The 19,154-nt window shown below is 38.5% G+C and overlaps 2 protein-coding genes and 1 long non-coding RNA gene across 6 annotated transcripts; 1 reads left to right on the top strand and 2 right to left on the bottom strand.

Annotated features, from left to right (window-relative positions):
- Positions 1 to 804: 804 nt before the first annotated feature.
- LOC113775363 lies at positions 805 to 3,484 on the top strand. Of its 3 annotated transcripts, none has more exons than XR_003468867.1 (5): positions 805 to 1,052; positions 1,356 to 1,382; positions 1,574 to 1,610; positions 2,518 to 2,629; positions 2,823 to 2,904. It is a non-coding gene; the product is annotated as an uncharacterized LOC113775363 (long non-coding RNA). The 3 variants fall into 3 exon arrangements; XR_003468866.1 differs by lacking the exon at positions 2,823 to 2,904 and adding an exon at positions 3,206 to 3,484 and having other exon boundaries at positions 806 to 1,052; XR_003468865.1 differs by lacking the exon at positions 2,823 to 2,904 and adding an exon at positions 3,282 to 3,484 and having other exon boundaries at positions 814 to 1,052.
- An 842-nt stretch (positions 3,485 to 4,326) lies between these two features.
- LOC113774845 lies at positions 4,327 to 11,070 on the bottom strand. 2 transcript variants are annotated; one of them, XM_027319481.1, is made up of 4 exons: positions 10,953 to 11,070; positions 8,990 to 10,765; positions 7,588 to 8,657; positions 4,327 to 5,062 (listed from the first exon to the last, which is right to left on the bottom strand). In XM_027319481.1, the coding sequence occupies exons 2-4, from the start codon at positions 10,469 to 10,471 to the stop codon at positions 4,933 to 4,935; spliced, it is 2,682 nt and encodes an 893-aa protein (XP_027175282.1). In that variant the 5' UTR covers positions 10,472 to 10,765; positions 10,953 to 11,070; the 3' UTR covers positions 4,327 to 4,932. The 2 variants fall into 2 exon arrangements, with proteins under 2 accessions (XP_027175282.1, XP_027175283.1); XM_027319482.1 differs by having other exon boundaries at positions 8,990 to 10,755.
- Positions 11,071 to 16,609: 5,539 nt separating this feature from the next.
- LOC113775150 (CBL-interacting serine/threonine-protein kinase 14) lies at positions 16,610 to 18,844 on the bottom strand. Its single transcript, XM_027319909.1, has one exon. The coding sequence runs from the start codon at positions 18,418 to 18,420 to the stop codon at positions 17,014 to 17,016; it is 1,407 nt and encodes a 468-aa protein (XP_027175710.1). The 5' UTR covers positions 18,421 to 18,844; the 3' UTR covers positions 16,610 to 17,013.
- Positions 18,845 to 19,154: the final 310 nt, after the last annotated feature.

Here is a 19,154-nt window from a genome sequence, read left to right as displayed (position 1 = left end):
TGGGGGTTAAAAACAACTAGTTGCTCCGGTATGGGAAATCTAATCAGAAAAAGCAAAAAAAGAAGACCAATTGGCGAGAGACCTGCTCAGTCCGTCCTACATAGAAGCCACAGACGTGATCATAAATGACTGAAAGTTGGGAGAAAAGATGTCGAGTGGCTCTCTACTGAATTTGGTGTTCATGCGCGGATGCGGAAAGTTTGGTCGATGCCCATGTCATGTCGTCCATTTATATTACCATCTACCCATTTGGTGGGGATTACTTACTCTCCCAAATCCCGATAGGATTGTGGCCATCGAGATCATTGACAAAGAGAAGGTTCTGTGACCATTGCGAAAATGGCTGTTCCAGTGTCAGAATCGAAATCTAAATGCCTAATGTCAATGTTCTCTACACCCATTTGGCTGTTTCACATTGTAAAAACAAATGCGTTATTAATTCATCGTGGCCACAACATCTTAAAAGAAAGCAGCACCTAAGAGTTATTAACATATCTAGTCTATGCGGGAATGGGGAGCTTTTCAATTGAGTTCTGATTGCTGACGTGGCGGGCTTCCATTGGCCGATTGGTGGTCGTCTGCTTCGTGTGAATTCGCTCGCGTGAATTGGTCGTCCTCCAGCCGATTGTTTCTTTTTTTCTTTGTTTTGCTTTTGGACGTCTGGCTTGGAAGTCTGCAGCTAAATTCTGGTCCCACGTGGCTTTGGTTGGCTTTGCTTTGTTTCTTTTGGTTTTTTTTGGCCCCCAACATCATTACTCGGGGACTATTGGGAAAGAAATACAAGAGTTGCTGCTGCTTATGTCATCTGTTGTCCTGCTGCTTCCATTAGAAATCGACAGCTCACCTATCTACTCTTATCAATCGAGTGGCTCGAGGAGTCCTATGAGGCTATGACCACTTCCTTTCCTTTTTCTTCTCTGATCAGAACTGCTCCTCTTCCATTCTCCACCGATAATTCTCTCAAAACTCTTCTCGTTAGAACCAAGAAGAGGTGAATAAAGTAAAATGATGAAGAGAAAGCTCAATTATGCACTTCCATAGATGCTATCATGGTATTTTTTTTCAAATGTTTATTTTTCAGTTTATTATTGTGGGTTTTTTTCCCCTTGTTCAGCTCCTTATTTTCTTGTCATCATCAGCAATAATTTGTCCTTTGTATATCTCTTTTCCCGCAAAACCAATAACCAAACATTCGGATTTTACAATTGTACAAAACTTTGTGCCTAAAATATTGACTATATTTTTCTTATACTGTTCTTTGTTAGTTTTCCTTTTCGAGTGTTACACCCTTGGTGTTTTTATCTATTTGATTTAATTTTGTTCATATTTTTGGATTATTCTGCCTTGGATTCCAGAGTTGAGAGTTACAACGAAATGTAAAGGTATGGATTCTTTGGTTCTTTTTCAAATGTTAATGTCTATATTTCTTTCCGAGTCCTTTTAAGTTTTTATGTTAAGTTGATGATATTTTTCCCCCCTTATTCGCAGTTACTATGGATCCTTATTTTGGGTTGCTTCTAACGGTTCTTTGATTTTTTTTTTTGGATGTTTGATGCATGAACTTGCTTTGCAGGAGATTCTATTATATTGGTTGTGTTGTTTCTTCTAAGGTATCTTCTTATCCTTTTGGTTTCAAAATGCTATACTCCATGAGGTTACAGTCCTTATATTTAGAATGCTTGCAGTTTTCTGTCTATCTCTATTGATAGAAATTATTTTTCACCCGTTGAAATGTTTAAATTTGGTGGATAGAGTAGCTGAGGTTTTGGTTAATTATTCGATTAATTGCATTAATTTCAGTGCTCAGTCTAGAGAAATTTTTAATAAATTGGTGATATTGATAATAGGTGGATATATTGAGTGGTAGTAGTGCTGATGTGTTAGTCTAGAGAAATTTTTAATATAATTGCATTATTTTCGGTGCTTAGTCTAGAGAATTTTTTAATAAATTGGTGATATTTATAGTAGGTGGATATAATGAGTGATAGTAGTACTGATGTGTTATGTTTATTGTGGTAATTCACTGATAAGCATTCAGTTAATTGAGTTTTTCTTCAAGGAAGGTAGGAGAGAGCGAAGAATGTTAATTTGGGAGGGATGGAAGAAATTTTTTTTTAAACAAGAGCAAAATGTCTTATGCAATAAAAAATGTTTATGTTTAATTATTCTTAAAACTATATCTATGTATCATTTCTGTTTCTTTCATAAGGAAAAAATAGAACAAGTGTTTCATTCTATTTATGTCAAAGAACACCAATTGAAGAACATGAACGTTACATAATGGTCCTTAATTTAAATGGTTTTAGTTTTTCTAGGTAAAAAGACGTTTGCCCAAGAATAAGACTTCTTAGCTACTAGATTCTGAGCACATTTTAGAATTGGGGAAGTGAATTGTCATTTTGTTTAAAAACTTTAAATAACCTTTTATATTTCTGTATCTGTATAAGAAATGGTTTTGTTTTTGTTTTCAAGTTGTGTTTTTGCTCGACTAACCTATTTAATATTATTCCTTTTTAGGTTAATTGAAGTGGATCGTGATGAAGCTTGAAGCATTGGTGATGGTAATTCTGCTAGAAGCTTTAAGATTTATTTACGCCACTCAAAATGGGTTCGAATTGAACAGCAAGAGGTAACATGTTTAGATTTGATTGTTTAATCTAAGATATATAATTTTGTCAACATACACAGTGAAAGCAGATTTTTCCTTTCTTTCAAATTTTTTTGATCTTTCATAAATAGCTAAATGTGAAAAATCTTCTTCATGTAGTTCATTTTTTCTTTTCTTTCACATTTTCTGAATTCGTTGTCTCACTATTTGCCAGTCAATTTCTTGATATTCAAGGCATACATGGCATAGAAGATTATTAACCATGTGGCTGAAATTGTTGGAGACAAATAAAATGCCTAAATGGCAATGTGTTTGGATAGAGTATGCAATCATAGTGGTTTGTTTTAATAAGTTCTCATTTGATGGGATTATCATGGATGTAGGATAATGCTTGACTGCCATCAGCAAATTCTGATAATAATTTTGCTTTGATGAAAATCTAAATTCTTTTCCCTTTCCCTTTTTTTCTGGTTTTGTCAGCTGTTTTTTTTAATGAATTTTAACTGTTCCTTTTTCCCCTGGGATTTTTTTTTTCTGGTTCTCCGTAATTGCTTTCTACATTTATTTCATATATGTTTTAACTTTTCAATTCCCCAGACTAGAAACTTGCACAATGTTCTCTGGAAGTTCTTTTTCTTCTTGTATCTGACTTGATCAGAACTAAGGATTACAGGCGAAGTTTAGTCTCTTAGTTTCATTGGAGTATTGTTGATTGCATGTTGATATTGGAGTATTTTGTGGCGAAAACCTTCTGGCAGAAGAAGTTATTTGAGAATTTGAGGTGTCCAAAAAGCACTACGAAACAAGAGTATAGTTAGCTGTTCAAAGTATAGGTACTAGAGTACTTTTGGATCAATGTAACTTTTATTGTATATCTTGTTTTCCTCCAAACATGATTGAAATTTACATTCACAGAGCCAATTTCAATGTGACTTTTCTGTTAATTATTTTGTTATTTATCTTTCATTATACACTACTGGGCATCATTGAGCAGACTCTACAATTAAACACCGCGCATAGCGCGGTGATCCTCTCCTAGTTTCTCTTAAATGAGGCTACATCGGTTGGACAACCATCTTGGACGAGTCGCCAAGTCGAAGAACTATCTGATGACACGACTTCCGCTCTCTCTTTCCTTGGCACTTGAAAGTTTCTCTTCTTGAGAGAGCACAAAAATTGCCATCCTTGGAAACAGGCGAAGCGTAGGAGTCGGGGCCAGATCGTTAGTTTGCGTAGCCCCAGTTTTTCATTATCATGGCAAGACCTCGCAACACAGAAATCAAGCAAATTTCTAACCGCCAGCTATGAGACGACGCAAGGCCACGGCCATTGCGTTCGAGTAGAATGACAAACACGTTGAATCGGATCGGTACAAAATGAAAGCAGAAGGATAATGCTAGGCGCCGTTTAAAGCGACAAAGCATACGAGGACCGTGAAGAGGAACATATGAGATCATGATTGGATACACTGCATTTACTCGAATTGTACACTTAGCTTAATGATATTGCCAATTGGACGAATTTAAGCGCTTAAGATGCGTTACGTTAAATAAAACATTAGCATTCACTGTCTTCCAATTCTAACCCAAAACATGATAAACAGCCAACGCCGCATGATTTGACTGCAGCACAATGTCACAGAGTTAGAAAAAGGAAACGGAGGAAACACCAGCTGAAGAAACGAATTGGACCAAAAAAAAAAAAGAAAGAAAGAAGAGTGGAGGTCCCAACCAGGATGGCTTGATGATACTCGTTTATCATGTTCTAGGGGATGGCAAGTTTTGTACTTCACAAAGGCGACATAAAAAACAAAACAAGGCAAAAGGAAAGACACCAAAGCACTACTGCCTGGAAGGGGGTCCGACTGGACCAGGCTTCGCTAGCCCAAAGAGATGCCTGTAGCTCTACCAACCGAAAAAGCTTAGGTCCATTAAACTAAAAGCTGCCTCAACTTCCCCCCAGTGGAAGCACGACTTCCTTTCGAGTCAATGACATTCAATAATGTCAGCACGAAGATGGTAGTGGTAACTAGCAGTCTATCATCTCTCTCTGGTATCAAGCAGCTAATCCACTTGGCGCAAAACGTAGCCCAATCCCACCGGGAGAGCAGTTAAAGTTAAAGAATTAAACCCTGTTAACGTCAGCTATTACCTGACTGCCACTGCATGCGAGCAACTCGGAATTCCTATCTATCAAGCTGATGTAAGTAAATCTCCCTTAAAGAAAAAGAAGGAAGATACAATGTGTCCGGTATTCTAAACTCTCCATCAAAAAGAGGCGGTTTTCCTCTTTTTTAGAACAGGAGGTGTATTTTTCTTATCTCCCTATTCCTTTTCGCAATCATATGACCAAAAAGACTGTACATCTGGAGCAGAGTAGAGGCCACCAATATGGGGCTTCGTCCCTGATGAGTTCCCAACCCCTATTCCCGAAACTGGCATATTCCTGTCCTTCCTGCAAAAGCAACAATTAGAAAATTAAAGCGCCTCCGGATTAAGTACACAGGTAAAACAAAAACAGAAATATGTACAACGGTGCATAGCCAAAAAAAAAAAAAAAAAAAAAACCGAAGGAAGCAAACATGAGAGGACTGCATACAGACGTACGCTCAATTAATCATGATAGAGGAAACAACCAAGCTCAAATATATCTAACGTGCAGAAACCTAAAGCAAACTCCACCCCTATCTCCGAGATACCAATACTAAATTAGACCATCTTTTTATGACAGAAAGACCAGAAAAGGCACGAGACTGACGTAATTGCATTGATTCATTCAAAAACAGAAAAGAAAATAAACTCCACCCGCAATCTACTAAAAAGATATGGAAAGTTTTAAATATCACAGGTAATGTGTACAAATGGGATGCATAACAGCTTTTTCTATCCTAGCCTCAAAATTTAAGGCACAACGATGTTAGGGAAAAGAATTGATTAAAAAAAAAAGATAAATGTGAACATGCAGGCAGGAAATCTTGTTTCTTTCTCAATGACAACTATTCCTAACATGGCCAAATCTCATTCTGTGACCTACAGCACAGAAGTGTAAAGAAATAAACCTAGATAGCTTTTAACAGTGTTCACCAACAATTGTTGGCCCAAATTCTGTTCCCATAAATCAAACGATCAATTTCATCAACCAAAAGCCTGGGAAGCCTTTGGATATTCCTAACAATTCCTTTCAAGCATTAAATAAGTGTCAGAAGTCTCTTTAACACAACAAATTCTCCTAGCCACTGGTGTTATTCTATCTCTGCCTTCAGCCAGATTTAGAGCTACTTCATTCCATTGGACAATTTATTGACATGCTCCATCTTGAAATCACTGAGCATACTACTTGGTTTTCCTCCTCTTCCAACCTCACCATAATGGCCTATTGAAGAGTCTCTTAAAGGTGCATTTATACATCTCCATTAATACATTGAACACCTCAAGTGTTCCCTCCGAATTGCCTCTATGATTGTTCCAAAGTTAAACTTTCATTAATTTACCACAAATACGTCTAGACATTTGAAGTGCTAGTTTACTAAAGCAAGGGCATCCATGTTTCCAAATAATGTCCTTACACCAATGAATTATGCACTTGCTGCAGACAGCTTCCAATAACTTCCCCTTCTTTTACATCCAACTACTCTTTCTTATTTCTTCTTATCTTTTAACTTTTACAAATTGCACACACATAGGGTGTACCCTATATCACTAATTCTCCATCTAAGTGTGATAGGTTTGGAAGCAGTAAAATTTCTTTTTGCTCTAATAGGTATAATCAGGGACCATAATATACCAGATGCACTTCCCATTTAACCCAACTGATCCTCTCAGTTCTACTAATTCTTGCCCAATGTCTACACCTTCTATATTAGTAATTGGACCTAAATCATAAATGCATTCGAAGAAAGTTGTTAAAAATCAGTTTATGTATCTTCTTACAGAGGTTTTTTTTTTCTTCTTCCATTTGTAACTGTATGTTACCTATTCAAGAAAAGGCATCTAAATGCTACATTAATGTTTCTGTTTATTCAAACACCTCCTACAAAAACTAGTCATCTGTAATGCCATCTATACCTCAACTTTTCATTGACCCCTTTGGCTGTTATCTGGCAAGATTACTTATTAACGCAAAAAAAACAATGGTCAATCAAGGAATGGTTTTAATTGGCAGAAAACAGCTATGGCATGCTCACCATTTACAAGAATTAAGTGACCAAAAAAACTCACTGAAGGAAAATCCCACAAGTTTGAATAGCTATAGTTTCGTTATGAAACTGTCATGCACCAACAGTTTTTTGGTGCAAAGACTTTGCATATTGCAGAGATAAATTTAAATTTCTTGAACACAATAACCAAACAGAGTATTACCAATGCTTCTGGATTTTAACAATATAATCAATTTTCAATCTTTTCTCCATAAATTCAATCTCTCTTATTCGTTCAGAACAGACAGAACAAAATTATGTTTTCAAGTTTGGAAAGCATTAATGATCATGCACCCTCTTTCTATACTGCATGGTATGAGAATGCTCAAACAAATACAAACCTCTGCCTCCATTGTCACTCCCTAAACATAAACACAAGTGTACTCCAATTGTAATGCATCCAACATGTTCTTTTATGTGCACAACTTACTGCAAATTGTTTAGATTAGATACCACAACACTAGTTCCCTATCTATCCAAGATATTCTGCAATGACAGACCTTTACAGCACCAAAGCCAAGCACCTATTCAGAGCCCAATTAGGATAAAAGGTATTGAGCAATGAGAACTTCCACTTCTTAAAAATGCTGTTAAAATGCTTGTGACATTTTATATGTATTTTTTGGTTAGTTATTACAACTTAAAAGGTACCATCTGATGTAAACAGAAAACTGAAATTTTAGCATTTCAGAGGCACTCAACAGAAACCACACCAAGAGCTACAGTATCGTGTCGACAGCAAATTCTTTTTACTTTTTCTTTTTATAGGGACTCGTACACTTACTTGGCCCAGCAGTTAGCTCCAGACACCTCATTTTGATGATTAGTCGCAGAACAACCAGCGCTACCATAAATCATATTGTTCTGAGCAGCTTCTTCCCTAAACTTACGAGAAAATTGATCTTCGTTCCCAGGTATTGGCCCAATAAATGTTTTAGGCAACCACGAACCATCAGGACCACCAGACACAGAACTATTAACGGTCCTGCCATTATGGAGGCTTCCAAAAATCACATTCTGAGGGGAATGAATGCCAGAATGGACTTGATCGTCATTTTTAAACAGTGAAGCCATAGTTTTCTGAGGTGTCGGATGCAAGATGTCTTCATTCTTTGCCCTATTCAGTTCTGGCGGCAAAAGCCAGCTGGCTGGGCCGCCTACCAGACCTAGACCATCCTGACCAAGAGGAGAGCTATTCCACATCTGCCAAGTTCCTGTGTCATTAGCATTAATTGAGCCCCCTACTGGCAGATGGTGTAGATCCTGGGCCTTTGCAGTACTTGGGAAAGAAAAAGGATTAGCATGCCTTTCTTCAGAAACTCGTAATCGTGATATCGGAGACTCAATTGGTGATGGCCTATTAACTTCAGCAGATACAGAAATATTCTTCATTGTAGATGGTGTTTCCAGACCTGAATCTGCTACAAAACCACGATCCAACTGAAAGTTATCAAGTGACTCAGAAACAGGCCCGAGTAAGGAAACAGGGTCTGGAACATAACAAGGATCTTCAAAAATCTCGGACTCCTCTGGCAAAAATTGGTGTGGTGCTTCTCCAATTTGAGGAAACATCGGTTCAGATGGCAAAAGAAAATTTGTATTACTGTTTGTTGACCCAAAAGGAAAAGAAGATGCACTAAACGGTGATGGCAGTCCAAAATTAATTGGGTTGTCAAATGCCTGTGTTGTTGGAGGATTACAGGTAAAAGGACTCTGAACTTCTGGTTTGGATTTTCCATTTGGCCTACTTATTACATTTGAACTTGAGGGCTGGGAAGCAGAAGAAGAGCGAGTGAATAGCTGTTGCCATGACTTTTTAGGGGCTAAACCCCCTGGTTGAGGGTCAATGAGCGCCTGCAGTGAAACAATCATGAAAACAAAGAATGTATCTTATTCCAGTGATTTTAACAAAAAAAGAAAGAAACATGCAAACAGAAACTGTAACAATTGGCCATTAAGTCCACTTAACAAACATTGCCCATGGACACTAGTGATCCTAGCACAAATTTACAGTCTCTGCAGAAAAGTAAGCTTTGAAACAAAACGAAGGGCATTACAATATATTTCAACTGCATAAGGAAAAAAAGCATGTTTGTTTATTTGCTTTCAGAACCAAAGTACATAAATTAACTTAATTACTCACCAAAGCAAGAGCTTAGAAAATTGAAAGATTGTAAATCACTTACAGGCCGAGAGATGTTCTTTTCATCTCCATTTCCACTAGATTTTGAATATACACGATCCAGCTGAGATACTTCTCTTCTATTTGAATTTGTTTGAGATTGATCTGCAAATGCATTAGCTTTTGGCTCTCTTGCAACAGTGTTAGCTGAACTTTTTCCAAAGAAACCACCTCCAGTAAATGCTCTGGAAGATGATAAAAAGGTACCTCTTACGCGATCAAGGTATCTAGTTCCGGCAACTCCTTTACTATGACTGTTCACAGAAGTACTTTTAAATGGATGTCCAACTTCAGCACCATGTGCCTTTGCGCTTTCAGACCCACTTCTGTGATTTTCTCGTCGATCACTGTCACATTTTTTATATCGCTCACATTCCCTGCTTGCTCTTTTTTCCAATTCTTCTACATCAGAGTTGCTTTTGCTAGATCCGTGATCTCTTTCCTTCTTTCTTTCATGACGTTTCTTTTCCGCTTCTTTCCTACGGTCTCTTCCCTTAAGAGGGGACCCTTTGCCACGTTCCTTCTCAGCCTCCATCTTCTCGTCCCTCAATCTCCTGCGCTCCTCCACCAGCCTAGCTACCTCCTCCCTTTGCTTCCTCTCCTCCTCCTCCAATAGCTCCTTCTCTAACCTAGCCTGCCTCTTTTCCTCGGCTTTTCTTCGGGCCTTCTCTCCTCTACTCTCATGACAATTACCAACATTTTCACCCCTCTTATCCAGTGCACCTCTCCTATCAACATCCAGCGAAGCATCACCTCTAGATGAACTAACTCTAAAAATCTTTCTCCAAAGCCCCATGATACTGAAAAAAAAGGTTGTAAAAGACTTGCAAGCAAAAATGAGAACATGAGAATACGACCTCTCAGCCAAGCAGTGATCATCTCCCCCAAAAGAACCACCGCCGTTCCTCCAATAACTTGGCTTCCCAGCAAAAGCCCCACCAACCCAATTTCCATTCTCCAACCAATCCTGCCCGCACATCCACCCATTGTCCGACCAGGCCTTCCCATTCAATAACTTCCCACCCTTTCCAACCAAATCCTTCAAAATGCCAGAGTTGGATAGACCTAAGCCAGGCGGAACAGGCAAATCGAGAACAGGCCTCTTTGATATATGCCCACAATAGGAGCACATGAACCTGCCACCTCCAGGATTCTGATCCCTGTATGGAGTCAAACAGTTTCTACACCTCCTCGTGGCTGTTTTCTTCAACTTCTGCAATTCAATAGCCTCAAACCTCTTCCTCTCCCTAAGCCTAGCATTCCTCCTGACCCGCCAAGCTGACAACTGTGGCATCAAAATCTCATACCAGAAAAGAGTAACCAAAAGCACGAAGACACATGCCAGTCTGGGTGACGTGATTTCAAACCGGAAAGCCGGAGGCAAGAGCTGGGACAGGAGCCACAGACCAATGAGTGGAATCACTAACCATGGCAACATGGTAGCAACCCTTCGCGACCACTTCTGAATCACGCACAATATACACATTATCCTCTAACCCACGCCTATCTTCCCCGTCTTCCCCTATTATGTTGGATAACCAGACCCCCAAATCAATTTAGAAGCCCTAATTTTAATCAATTAAACCGGCTATCCGATCACTCCAAATTCGAGAAAGAAAAAGAATAATAAGAGAAAAAAGAAAAAGAGGTATCGCGATAACCAGAACCGAAATGGAAAGTATGGAGTCTTCAAGAATCGGAAACCCTAGCTCCTATAGCTGTCTCCCAAAAAAAATTCCCAATGCAACCCTAACCGCGCGACGATTTCTGCTGGAATTACCTAACAAGAAATACAGTAATTAAAGAAACAATTAGGAATTCAGAAAAGAGTACTGGATTAGGGCACGAAACATCGCTTTGGAGCTCCGAAACCAACCCAACACGAAATGAATACGAATCATACGAGAGGCAAGACAAAGAAAAGGAAAAAAGGATAAAAGGAAAATTGTAGACTGTAGAGGACTAACAGATTGGGCATCCATCGAAGATTCATCGTATCGTAGAATGGTCGGAGATGATACTAGACTTTGTATGCTGCAATTTACCGGCAAAAAGAACTGTAGAATGCTTATACTGCTACTTTGATAAATGCGCGAGAAATATACTTTTATATATTAGTACTCCTACTCCTACAGAAATAGTATGAAATGTTGAACAAAATACAATAGTAGTACTAGGTTTGATTGGACAGTAAACTTATTCCAAATAATATTTTACTTGCATCATAAATATATTTTTTAACTTATTTTTTATATTTTCAACCATTTTTTTATCTCACATACATCACATCACAAAAAATATTACAGTAATTATTTCAAATAATATTTCAAATAATACCCTATCCAAACAAATATTTTTTTGTTAACAATAGAAGTATTATTATTATTATTTATTATCTTCCCCCTCACCCAAAAAAAAAAAAAAACACCAAAAGGATGAGATGGATAAACTGTATACTGCGATGTATACCATGTAAAGTACACACTACAAATTTATTTTCACAACCAAAACCAAAAGCACCAAAACAAAAAGAAGAATTCTGAAGCACTCTCTCTCTATATATATTGGCAATCACCATCTTAGAATTATATATTTCTAAAGTAAAATTTTAATTGGCAATTAAACTATTAAAATTGTGTACTTTTTAAATACTCAGCTGTTTTTTTTTTAATTTCAAATCGTCCAATAAAACATATCGATGTCCCACTCACTATGTTGCATGCTTTTGTCCTTAATTTTGCACTTTTTCTATCAATTTCATAACTGAGTATGTCAGTTCAATAAAAAACATTAGATTATTTATGACAATTTAGGAGAATGTTTGAATATATATATATATAATTCACATGTATCTCTTCCTTTCTTTCTTTTTTTTTTTTTTTTTTTTTTTGCTTTTCTTTTTTCTTTCTCCTACTGCTCAATGGGTTCCCCAACCATCCTCCACTTATCTTTTGCTATCTCTTTCCTTTATATATATATATAAATTTTCTATACATTAACAGTGCATACACTTTTACTATTAGATGCATGACACACAATCTGAATTTGAATTTGAAACTCAAATTTTGCATATGTGTCATATATCCAATCGTGATAGTATATATCCCGTCAGTATATAAAAGATTTACTCTATATATGTTATGTATATGTGTGTGTATTTATGTCTTTTATGTTAATTATGTATTACACTTTTCTTGAATCTATTTAAACAACCTTGAAACTAATTGAAAAGAATCACAATGAAAAAAATGGAATTACATGTAGTTTGTCGCTTTGCAAATGAGGGAGCAATTTGACCCAAAAAAAAAAGAAAAGGTTTAGCAACTAAATACACATCGTATTTGGTGAAACAATACTAAGACAGCGAAAAAAAAATGGATTAAGGATTCAGAAGTAAAAACAAATTTGCAAAGTTGAGATCAGACATAGCGACAAGACAAGTTAAGCTGCTCGCCATCAACTTGTTATAAGACGGAATTCAAGTCGAGGTCTAGCTTTGATAAACTTGATCAGCTAATGTATGCTCATCTCTCTATACTATATAGTATGTGTGTAAAAGCTTTTAGTAGGGGTGTGAATCGAAATCAAAATCGGTAATTCGAAACTTTGAAATTGGAATTTTTTGAAATTTTGGTATCAGAATTTTCGACCGATTTCGATTTCGAATTCAATTCGAAATTTGGTAAATTCTGATTTCACCGAATTCATGAATATAAAAATTATTATTATTATTATTATATAAATATTATATTACATATATATAAAAAAAAGATTATATATATGTGTGAAAATGAAATTGAAATTGAAATCGAAATAGAAATTACGATTTCACCGAATTCATCAATATAAAAATTATTATTATAATATAAATGTTATATAATATTATATATATACGAAAAACAGATTTAAAATCAAAATAGGAATTCCGAATTCTGATTTCGAATTGTGAATTCGAAATCGAAATTTCCGATTTGAAAAATCTCATTACCGAATTCGACTAATTCGATATCGGATATTCCGATTTCCATTCCAAATTACCGAATTACCGAATTTGAAATTCCGAATTCAATTCGAATTCGGTTGATAAATCGAAATTTTTCGATTTTGCACGCCCCTAGCTTTTAGTACCTCAAAATTGCATACCTGTATGCAATTGTAAAGACATTTGATTTGTTTCCATAATTCCTATTTTATATATTTTAGTGTTTTTGGGGATTGGAGCCAAAATCTTATAAATGCTTTGTTTGGTTGTCGTCGCTGTTGTTGTGTGGGCGTGGTTGGGTTTGGTGCGGAGGTCTCATTTGGATAATTTTTTTTTTTTTTTGGGGTTCCTGTTTGTCTGCCATTGGGCCACCAAAGAAAGCATAATAATCCCATTTGTTGATTTTTGCATTCATGTGAAGAAGATTGGGCTACAGCTCGCCAAACAAGGACACTTTAGCAATAGTAGGATCATTATGAGGCCCAAATTGCAGCAGGTTCTCGACGGAGAAGAACCTGTTTGAGCTCTACACCAAAGGTAAGAGCTCCAAACAAGTAAGAAGCCTCTGCGGGCACCGAAAGGAAGCAGGCACACCGCAGACCTTCCTAGCCCGTCACTCTTCGAGGCTGTGCTCCACAACACAGCAGTCAGCACCACCTTCTGTCTGATGAATCATCAATTTTCTGGTGGCAGAACCGCAGCGTAATTAGCCAGACACCGCCACGATAAAGGGTAACAAAGATGGTCAATATAATTGCTGTCTACATGAACAGTAATTGAATATCACACAACTGTTGTTAAGTTGTATAAATAGTTAATAGCGAGTTATAAGTTAATCATGAGTTGCGAAGTTCAGGTTCCCACTAAGCAACAGCAGAAAAATACCATCTGTGTTCATAAAAATGCCAAGCCAAACAAGAGGGAAAAAAAAAGGTGTATTTCTTGGGCCTACGTGATGCAATCGTTCATCTATTTATTCATGCATTTTTTTGGTGCTGGCAGTCACATTTTTGTAGTGATTTGATTTCAGAATACCATATAACTCCATTTTTATTTTTATTTTTTTTGAAGGGGGGGGGGGGTGGTGTGGTGGATGGGAGAGAGACTGAGAGAGATAGAGAGACAATTGTCATATTTATGATACGAAAACTTGGCATTATTATCTACCACACCACAAGAGAATAACCGTTCTTGGTGTTCGCCAGCTACTGGTTTACGCAACGGATCTTCTGTTCCACACCCTGTGCCATTCTCTGTCCCATTTTTTATTATATTGCTATTTCTCTTACATAAACACTATGTTTTAATTCTTTTTTTGTTTCCTTAAGATCCAATAACTATTAACTAAGTAATATACAAAATTTAACAAACTCAAAAAATCAAAATGCATAAAAAATGAGATTTTTTATGAAATTTCTGCTGTATTTTTTAATTTTCTATTATATATTGCTTTTTTTAAACTGTTGTATTGATTTTTTATTCAGTTAATAGTTATTGGATCTTAAGGAAACAAAAAAAGAATTAAAACATGGTGTTTATGTAGGAGAAATAGCAATATAATAAAAAATAGGACAAAGAATGACACAGGGTGTGGGACAGAAATCCCGTTGCGACTGGCAATGAGTTTCTGTTGTGATGTTCTGTATATTCAATTCTTTGCCAGAAAACATCAGTAATTAATTTTCTTTTAAAAAAAAAAAAAAAACTGTGGATACTGCCAAATTTACTTATTTAGTTAAACGGGCCATTTGAATAATATGTTGCATAATATATATTTATCAAAATTATATTTATAACATCAACACAATCTTTAAACATATAAGTTCTGACTCTCCTCTTTTTCTTTTTTTTTTTCCAAGAAATAAGTTTAATTTCTTGTCTCACTGATCCTTGTTGGCTTCTGGATTATATATTTGGCTCGTTTGAGCCACATGATTTCTGTGGAGTACATTACAAACTTTTACGAAGGCCAAAGCATGAAAAAGGAAATTCTGTTCATTCTCTCTTTTTGTATCGGCGAGTTAGACTGCATTATTGTTTGTTACGTCTGGCGAGGGAGAGCACAATGATAGAGTATTAGTAGCGTAAAAGCAAGTAATCTTTCGAACACATTATTATTATCATCCCCAGGAGAAAAGGAAAAAAGAAGAAGAAGAAGAAGCATGCGGAACAGTTTTCCGGACTCCTTGCCTTTGGCAATGGGCATCGGCAGCGCTGCAGTAAATAAGAGTTTCGCTTCGCATATAAAAGTTGGCTTAGGGGAAGTAAAACACTAGAATCCTTGTGTTGCGACAGATTACTTAAATTAATTATACAAAATTTTTTTTGAGGAGGAAGAAGGCAAGTAATAATGGTGACAAAACCATGGAAGCGGGATGTATCCTCGATAAGTTGAAAGGGAATCTTGGGTTGTTTTTTTTTTTTGTTGGGGGGGGGGGGGACCGAAGAATGAATAGTAGTACTAGGTAGAAAGAGAACACAATTTACCGGCAATCATTGAGAGCACTAATTAAGATGGCGGGGCAGAGTGGTTTGCACATGACAATGAAGGCTGTCTGTTTGCAGTGTTGTTTCCTTAACCATTCATAATATAGTCTTAATAATAAGGATAGAGTATTATTGCAGATTATTGAAGGATTTGCAAGCCACCGGGCGCAGAATAAGGCCGAAGATTCTTCTTGTGATTTGGCACAGCTGCTGCTCCGATAAATTCTTTCCATATCAACTTTTATATCCTCATTTAACTCGGGTGTATAAACTATCTGATATTGCCATGCACTTGCCACTCTCTCATCTCTATCATTGCCATTTCTAAAATGCAATCATTAAACTGATCACTCTTCGTATTACCGTGTCCTCCGGAAAAAGATATAATTGCCTTCTTCTATAAGATTTTGATTGCATTTTTTGAACCATCTTAAGCACAGAGTATTAGTATGTTATACCATCATTCATCATCATTATTCTTAGTACTCCTACCAGCCAAAATACTCGATCACAACAGCAACTCGATTTTGTCAAAGTTGGAATCCCCCAGCCAAAGTCACCACCCTGAATCAATAGTTAATTAATGTAGATGCTGCTAAGCTTTCCACGCTCGCTCACTCTCTGCCCGCAACATTTCTTATTGGATCGGTGAATAACATACGCACGCCACCACAACCGCAGCTAACAACCATTGAATTGGAGGTGCTCAAGGATCCAAGCCTCACGCCTGGATTGCACTGGCAAAGGATGCCAGAAATAATTAAACCAATTATGTTCTACAAGTTTAGTACTAGTATATTTAATTAGTAGTTGACTAGTAGATTAGACCTGGGGTCAAAATTGGTTTAGGAAGTAGAATTTGATTGCGTTTTGGAAGTAGAATTAGTGTAGGGTTTAGGTTGATGATAGTAAAATTTGATAAAGAGAGAGTAGAGTTAGTTTTTGTTTCCCCCATAATGCCTTGTTGCCGATTATCTTCAATAGAGGGGATCCGTAGCTGTTTTTTGTGTTTGGATAGAGTAGTATTATTTAAAATAATTACTATAATATTTTTTGTGATGTAACGTAATTGTGATAAAAAGTGATTAAAAATATAAAAAGAGATCCTCTGTTTTAAAATTTACGACCAATTATTGTCAAAGAGATCCCAAAAAGTAGTTAGGAAATCAAACACACGGCAGAGGTAAACATTACCACAGTAATAAAATACAACGGGAGGGAGAGGGCGAGAGAGAGGGGGGGGTTCAAATTAATAGGATGATGATGATCCTCTCTCGTTTCAGCAAATTCTACAGGTGGTGCGATAGTGTCGAGTTGAAGTAATATAATACAAGTTTGGTGCAGTTTAAGGTTTGAATGAATGGTTAACGAGTCGAGAGTAAAGTAGCAGTAGTACTACATTTGTGATTTGTCCCATGAAACGCAACCCCGGAGGAGCCGGTGAGATGCGGTTTGTGGTGTTGTTCCTAAGAATTCGCCGCTGTTTCCTTCTCTGGGGCGGAGGGGAGCAAGCAAACCAATATGACTGGATTGGCATGGATAATATTAATGGATTTGCTTCAGGTACTGGCAACCCGCTGGTCCGTTTGCAACTCTAGCTCACTAAGCTGCGGTCTGAACCTATCCCGCCACATATCCCGGCTACATCCAAACCCACCAGTTTCCCGCCGTCGTACGTCCACCAAAACCAACTCATCGGTTAACCGGTGAATCTGGAGTGCCCCCGTGAAATTCCCGTCCTGCCCCTCCAACCTCACCCCGAACCCTTTGCCCTTCCTCGTCAGCCTCACCCTCTCCTCCTTGGCCACCTCCTCCACCCTCTCCAGAATCCTCTCCGGAGGCTCCGCCGACACAAACCTCTCACCCTCGACCCCCTCATCGCTGTCGCAGAACAAACCCGACAGGTCGAAGCCCGTGGAGAAGGAAATGATGTCGAAGGCATTCAGGAAGCCTTTGTTATCACTGACGTTGCGATAACCGTCAGCGGGGTCGGGGTCAGTGTCCTTGAAGAGCAGGTAGTCCAACTCGGGGTCCGTCGGCGAATAGCCGCATTTCCTCTCCTTCAAGAAACCGCCCCTCTTAACCCAGGGATCGTTCAGGATCTCGTCCATCGTGATCCGGGTCTCCGGGTTTTTGTCCAGAAGCCGCGATAGCAAGCGTTTCAAGTCCGGGGACGTCCACTTGGGGCATCGGAACTCGCCTTCGTAGATTTTCCTATACATTACCATGAGGTTGGTGTCGTTGAATGGTAGGTAACCTGCGTTCAGGACGTAGAGGATGACCCCGCACGACCAGATGTCCACCTTCGCCCCATCGTAGCCTTTCTTCGCCAGGACTTCAGGCGCCACGTAAGCCGGCGTCCCGCAGAGGGTGTGCAGGAGCCCGTCCGCTCTGATCTGATCCGTCACCGCGCTCAGGCCGAAATCCGTTACCTTTAAGTCCCAGTTCTCGTCCAAGAGCAGGTTCTCGGGCTTCAGGTCGCGGTGGTAGACCCCCCGGGAGTGGCAGCACTGCACGGCGGAGATTAGTTGCTGGAAATAGCGACGGCTGAGGTCTTCGCTGAAGCGGCCTTTGGCAACCTTGGCGAAGAGCTCACCTCCTTTGGCGAACTCCATCACCAAATAAATCTTGGTCTTGGTGGCCAGGACCTCCAGGAGGCGGACGATGTTGGGGTGGCGCAGCCGGCGCATGATAGAGATCTCCCGCTTCACGTGCGCCCTGAGGTTTCCTTTGGCAACTTTGCGCTTGCTGACGGCCTTGATGGCCACGTTGTTGCCGGTGCGGATGTCCCGAGCATGGTACACCTTGGCGAAGCCCCCGCATCCTAGGAGTTTCCTAACCTCATATTTTCCGAACAGGCTAACTTCCCCTGGCGGGTAATCTCCGCCACCGCTCCGCTGCTGCTGTGTTATTGCTCTTGTAGGAGTTGTTGCTGCTGGCAATGCGTAGCCATCGTCATCTTCCATCTCTGGCTCACTGTATATTCTTGTTCGCCCGAATTTCGTGTGGGTGGCATCAAATCTTTGGTTTTGGATACAAGTGGAATGAATCAGAAGAGAGGAGGGTGCAGGTTCTGGGATCAATCAGTACTGTGTTTTGAAGGCAAATCAGTGTGTGTCTGAGGGTGCAAGTTCTGGGATCAATAGTGTGGTAGTATCAGACGTATACTGTGTTTTTTTTTTCTTTTGAGATTTACAAATCTTTTCTGCCGTGGATTGTCTAACAAACTCTAGCCCAGGACATGCTTACAGGATAAGTACTAGATAAATTTCAAAAGATAACAGATACAAAGAGTATAAGTTGAGGGGAAATTATATGTACAGAGAGAGATGGAGAACAGGAATGATATGGAGAACAGGAATGTACGCTAATTCTCTACTACATGATGCATATAGTAGCAGTGTCATGCGTGGCTATTTAAGTTGGTTTCTCCCAACGAAGCGAAGATGCATGGGTGGTTTGACAGCCCAATCAAATGAGGACCTGATTGGGTACAACAAAATTGAGAGACTGGATTGGCTAATAAATTATTTGTGTGGCTCATTCAAATGGGAACCTGATTGGTTACAACCTACAACAAATTGTTGTTGAAGGATTATATTGGTTAAAAGTAAAATTGAGGAGCGATTTTAGCTTCAATGAATAATTGAAGGACTATTTGTGTCATTTACTCTATTTAGATGAGGCAAACTAAAATTTT

The sequence above is a fragment of the Coffea eugenioides genome, chromosome 6 (assembly GCF_003713205.1).
Source record: "Coffea eugenioides isolate CCC68of chromosome 6, Ceug_1.0, whole genome shotgun sequence".
Lineage (NCBI taxonomy): Eukaryota > Viridiplantae > Streptophyta > Magnoliopsida > Gentianales > Rubiaceae > Coffea > Coffea eugenioides.
The sequence above is the reverse complement of the archived record's forward strand: the minus strand, read 5'-3'. Positions and strand labels throughout refer to the sequence as shown.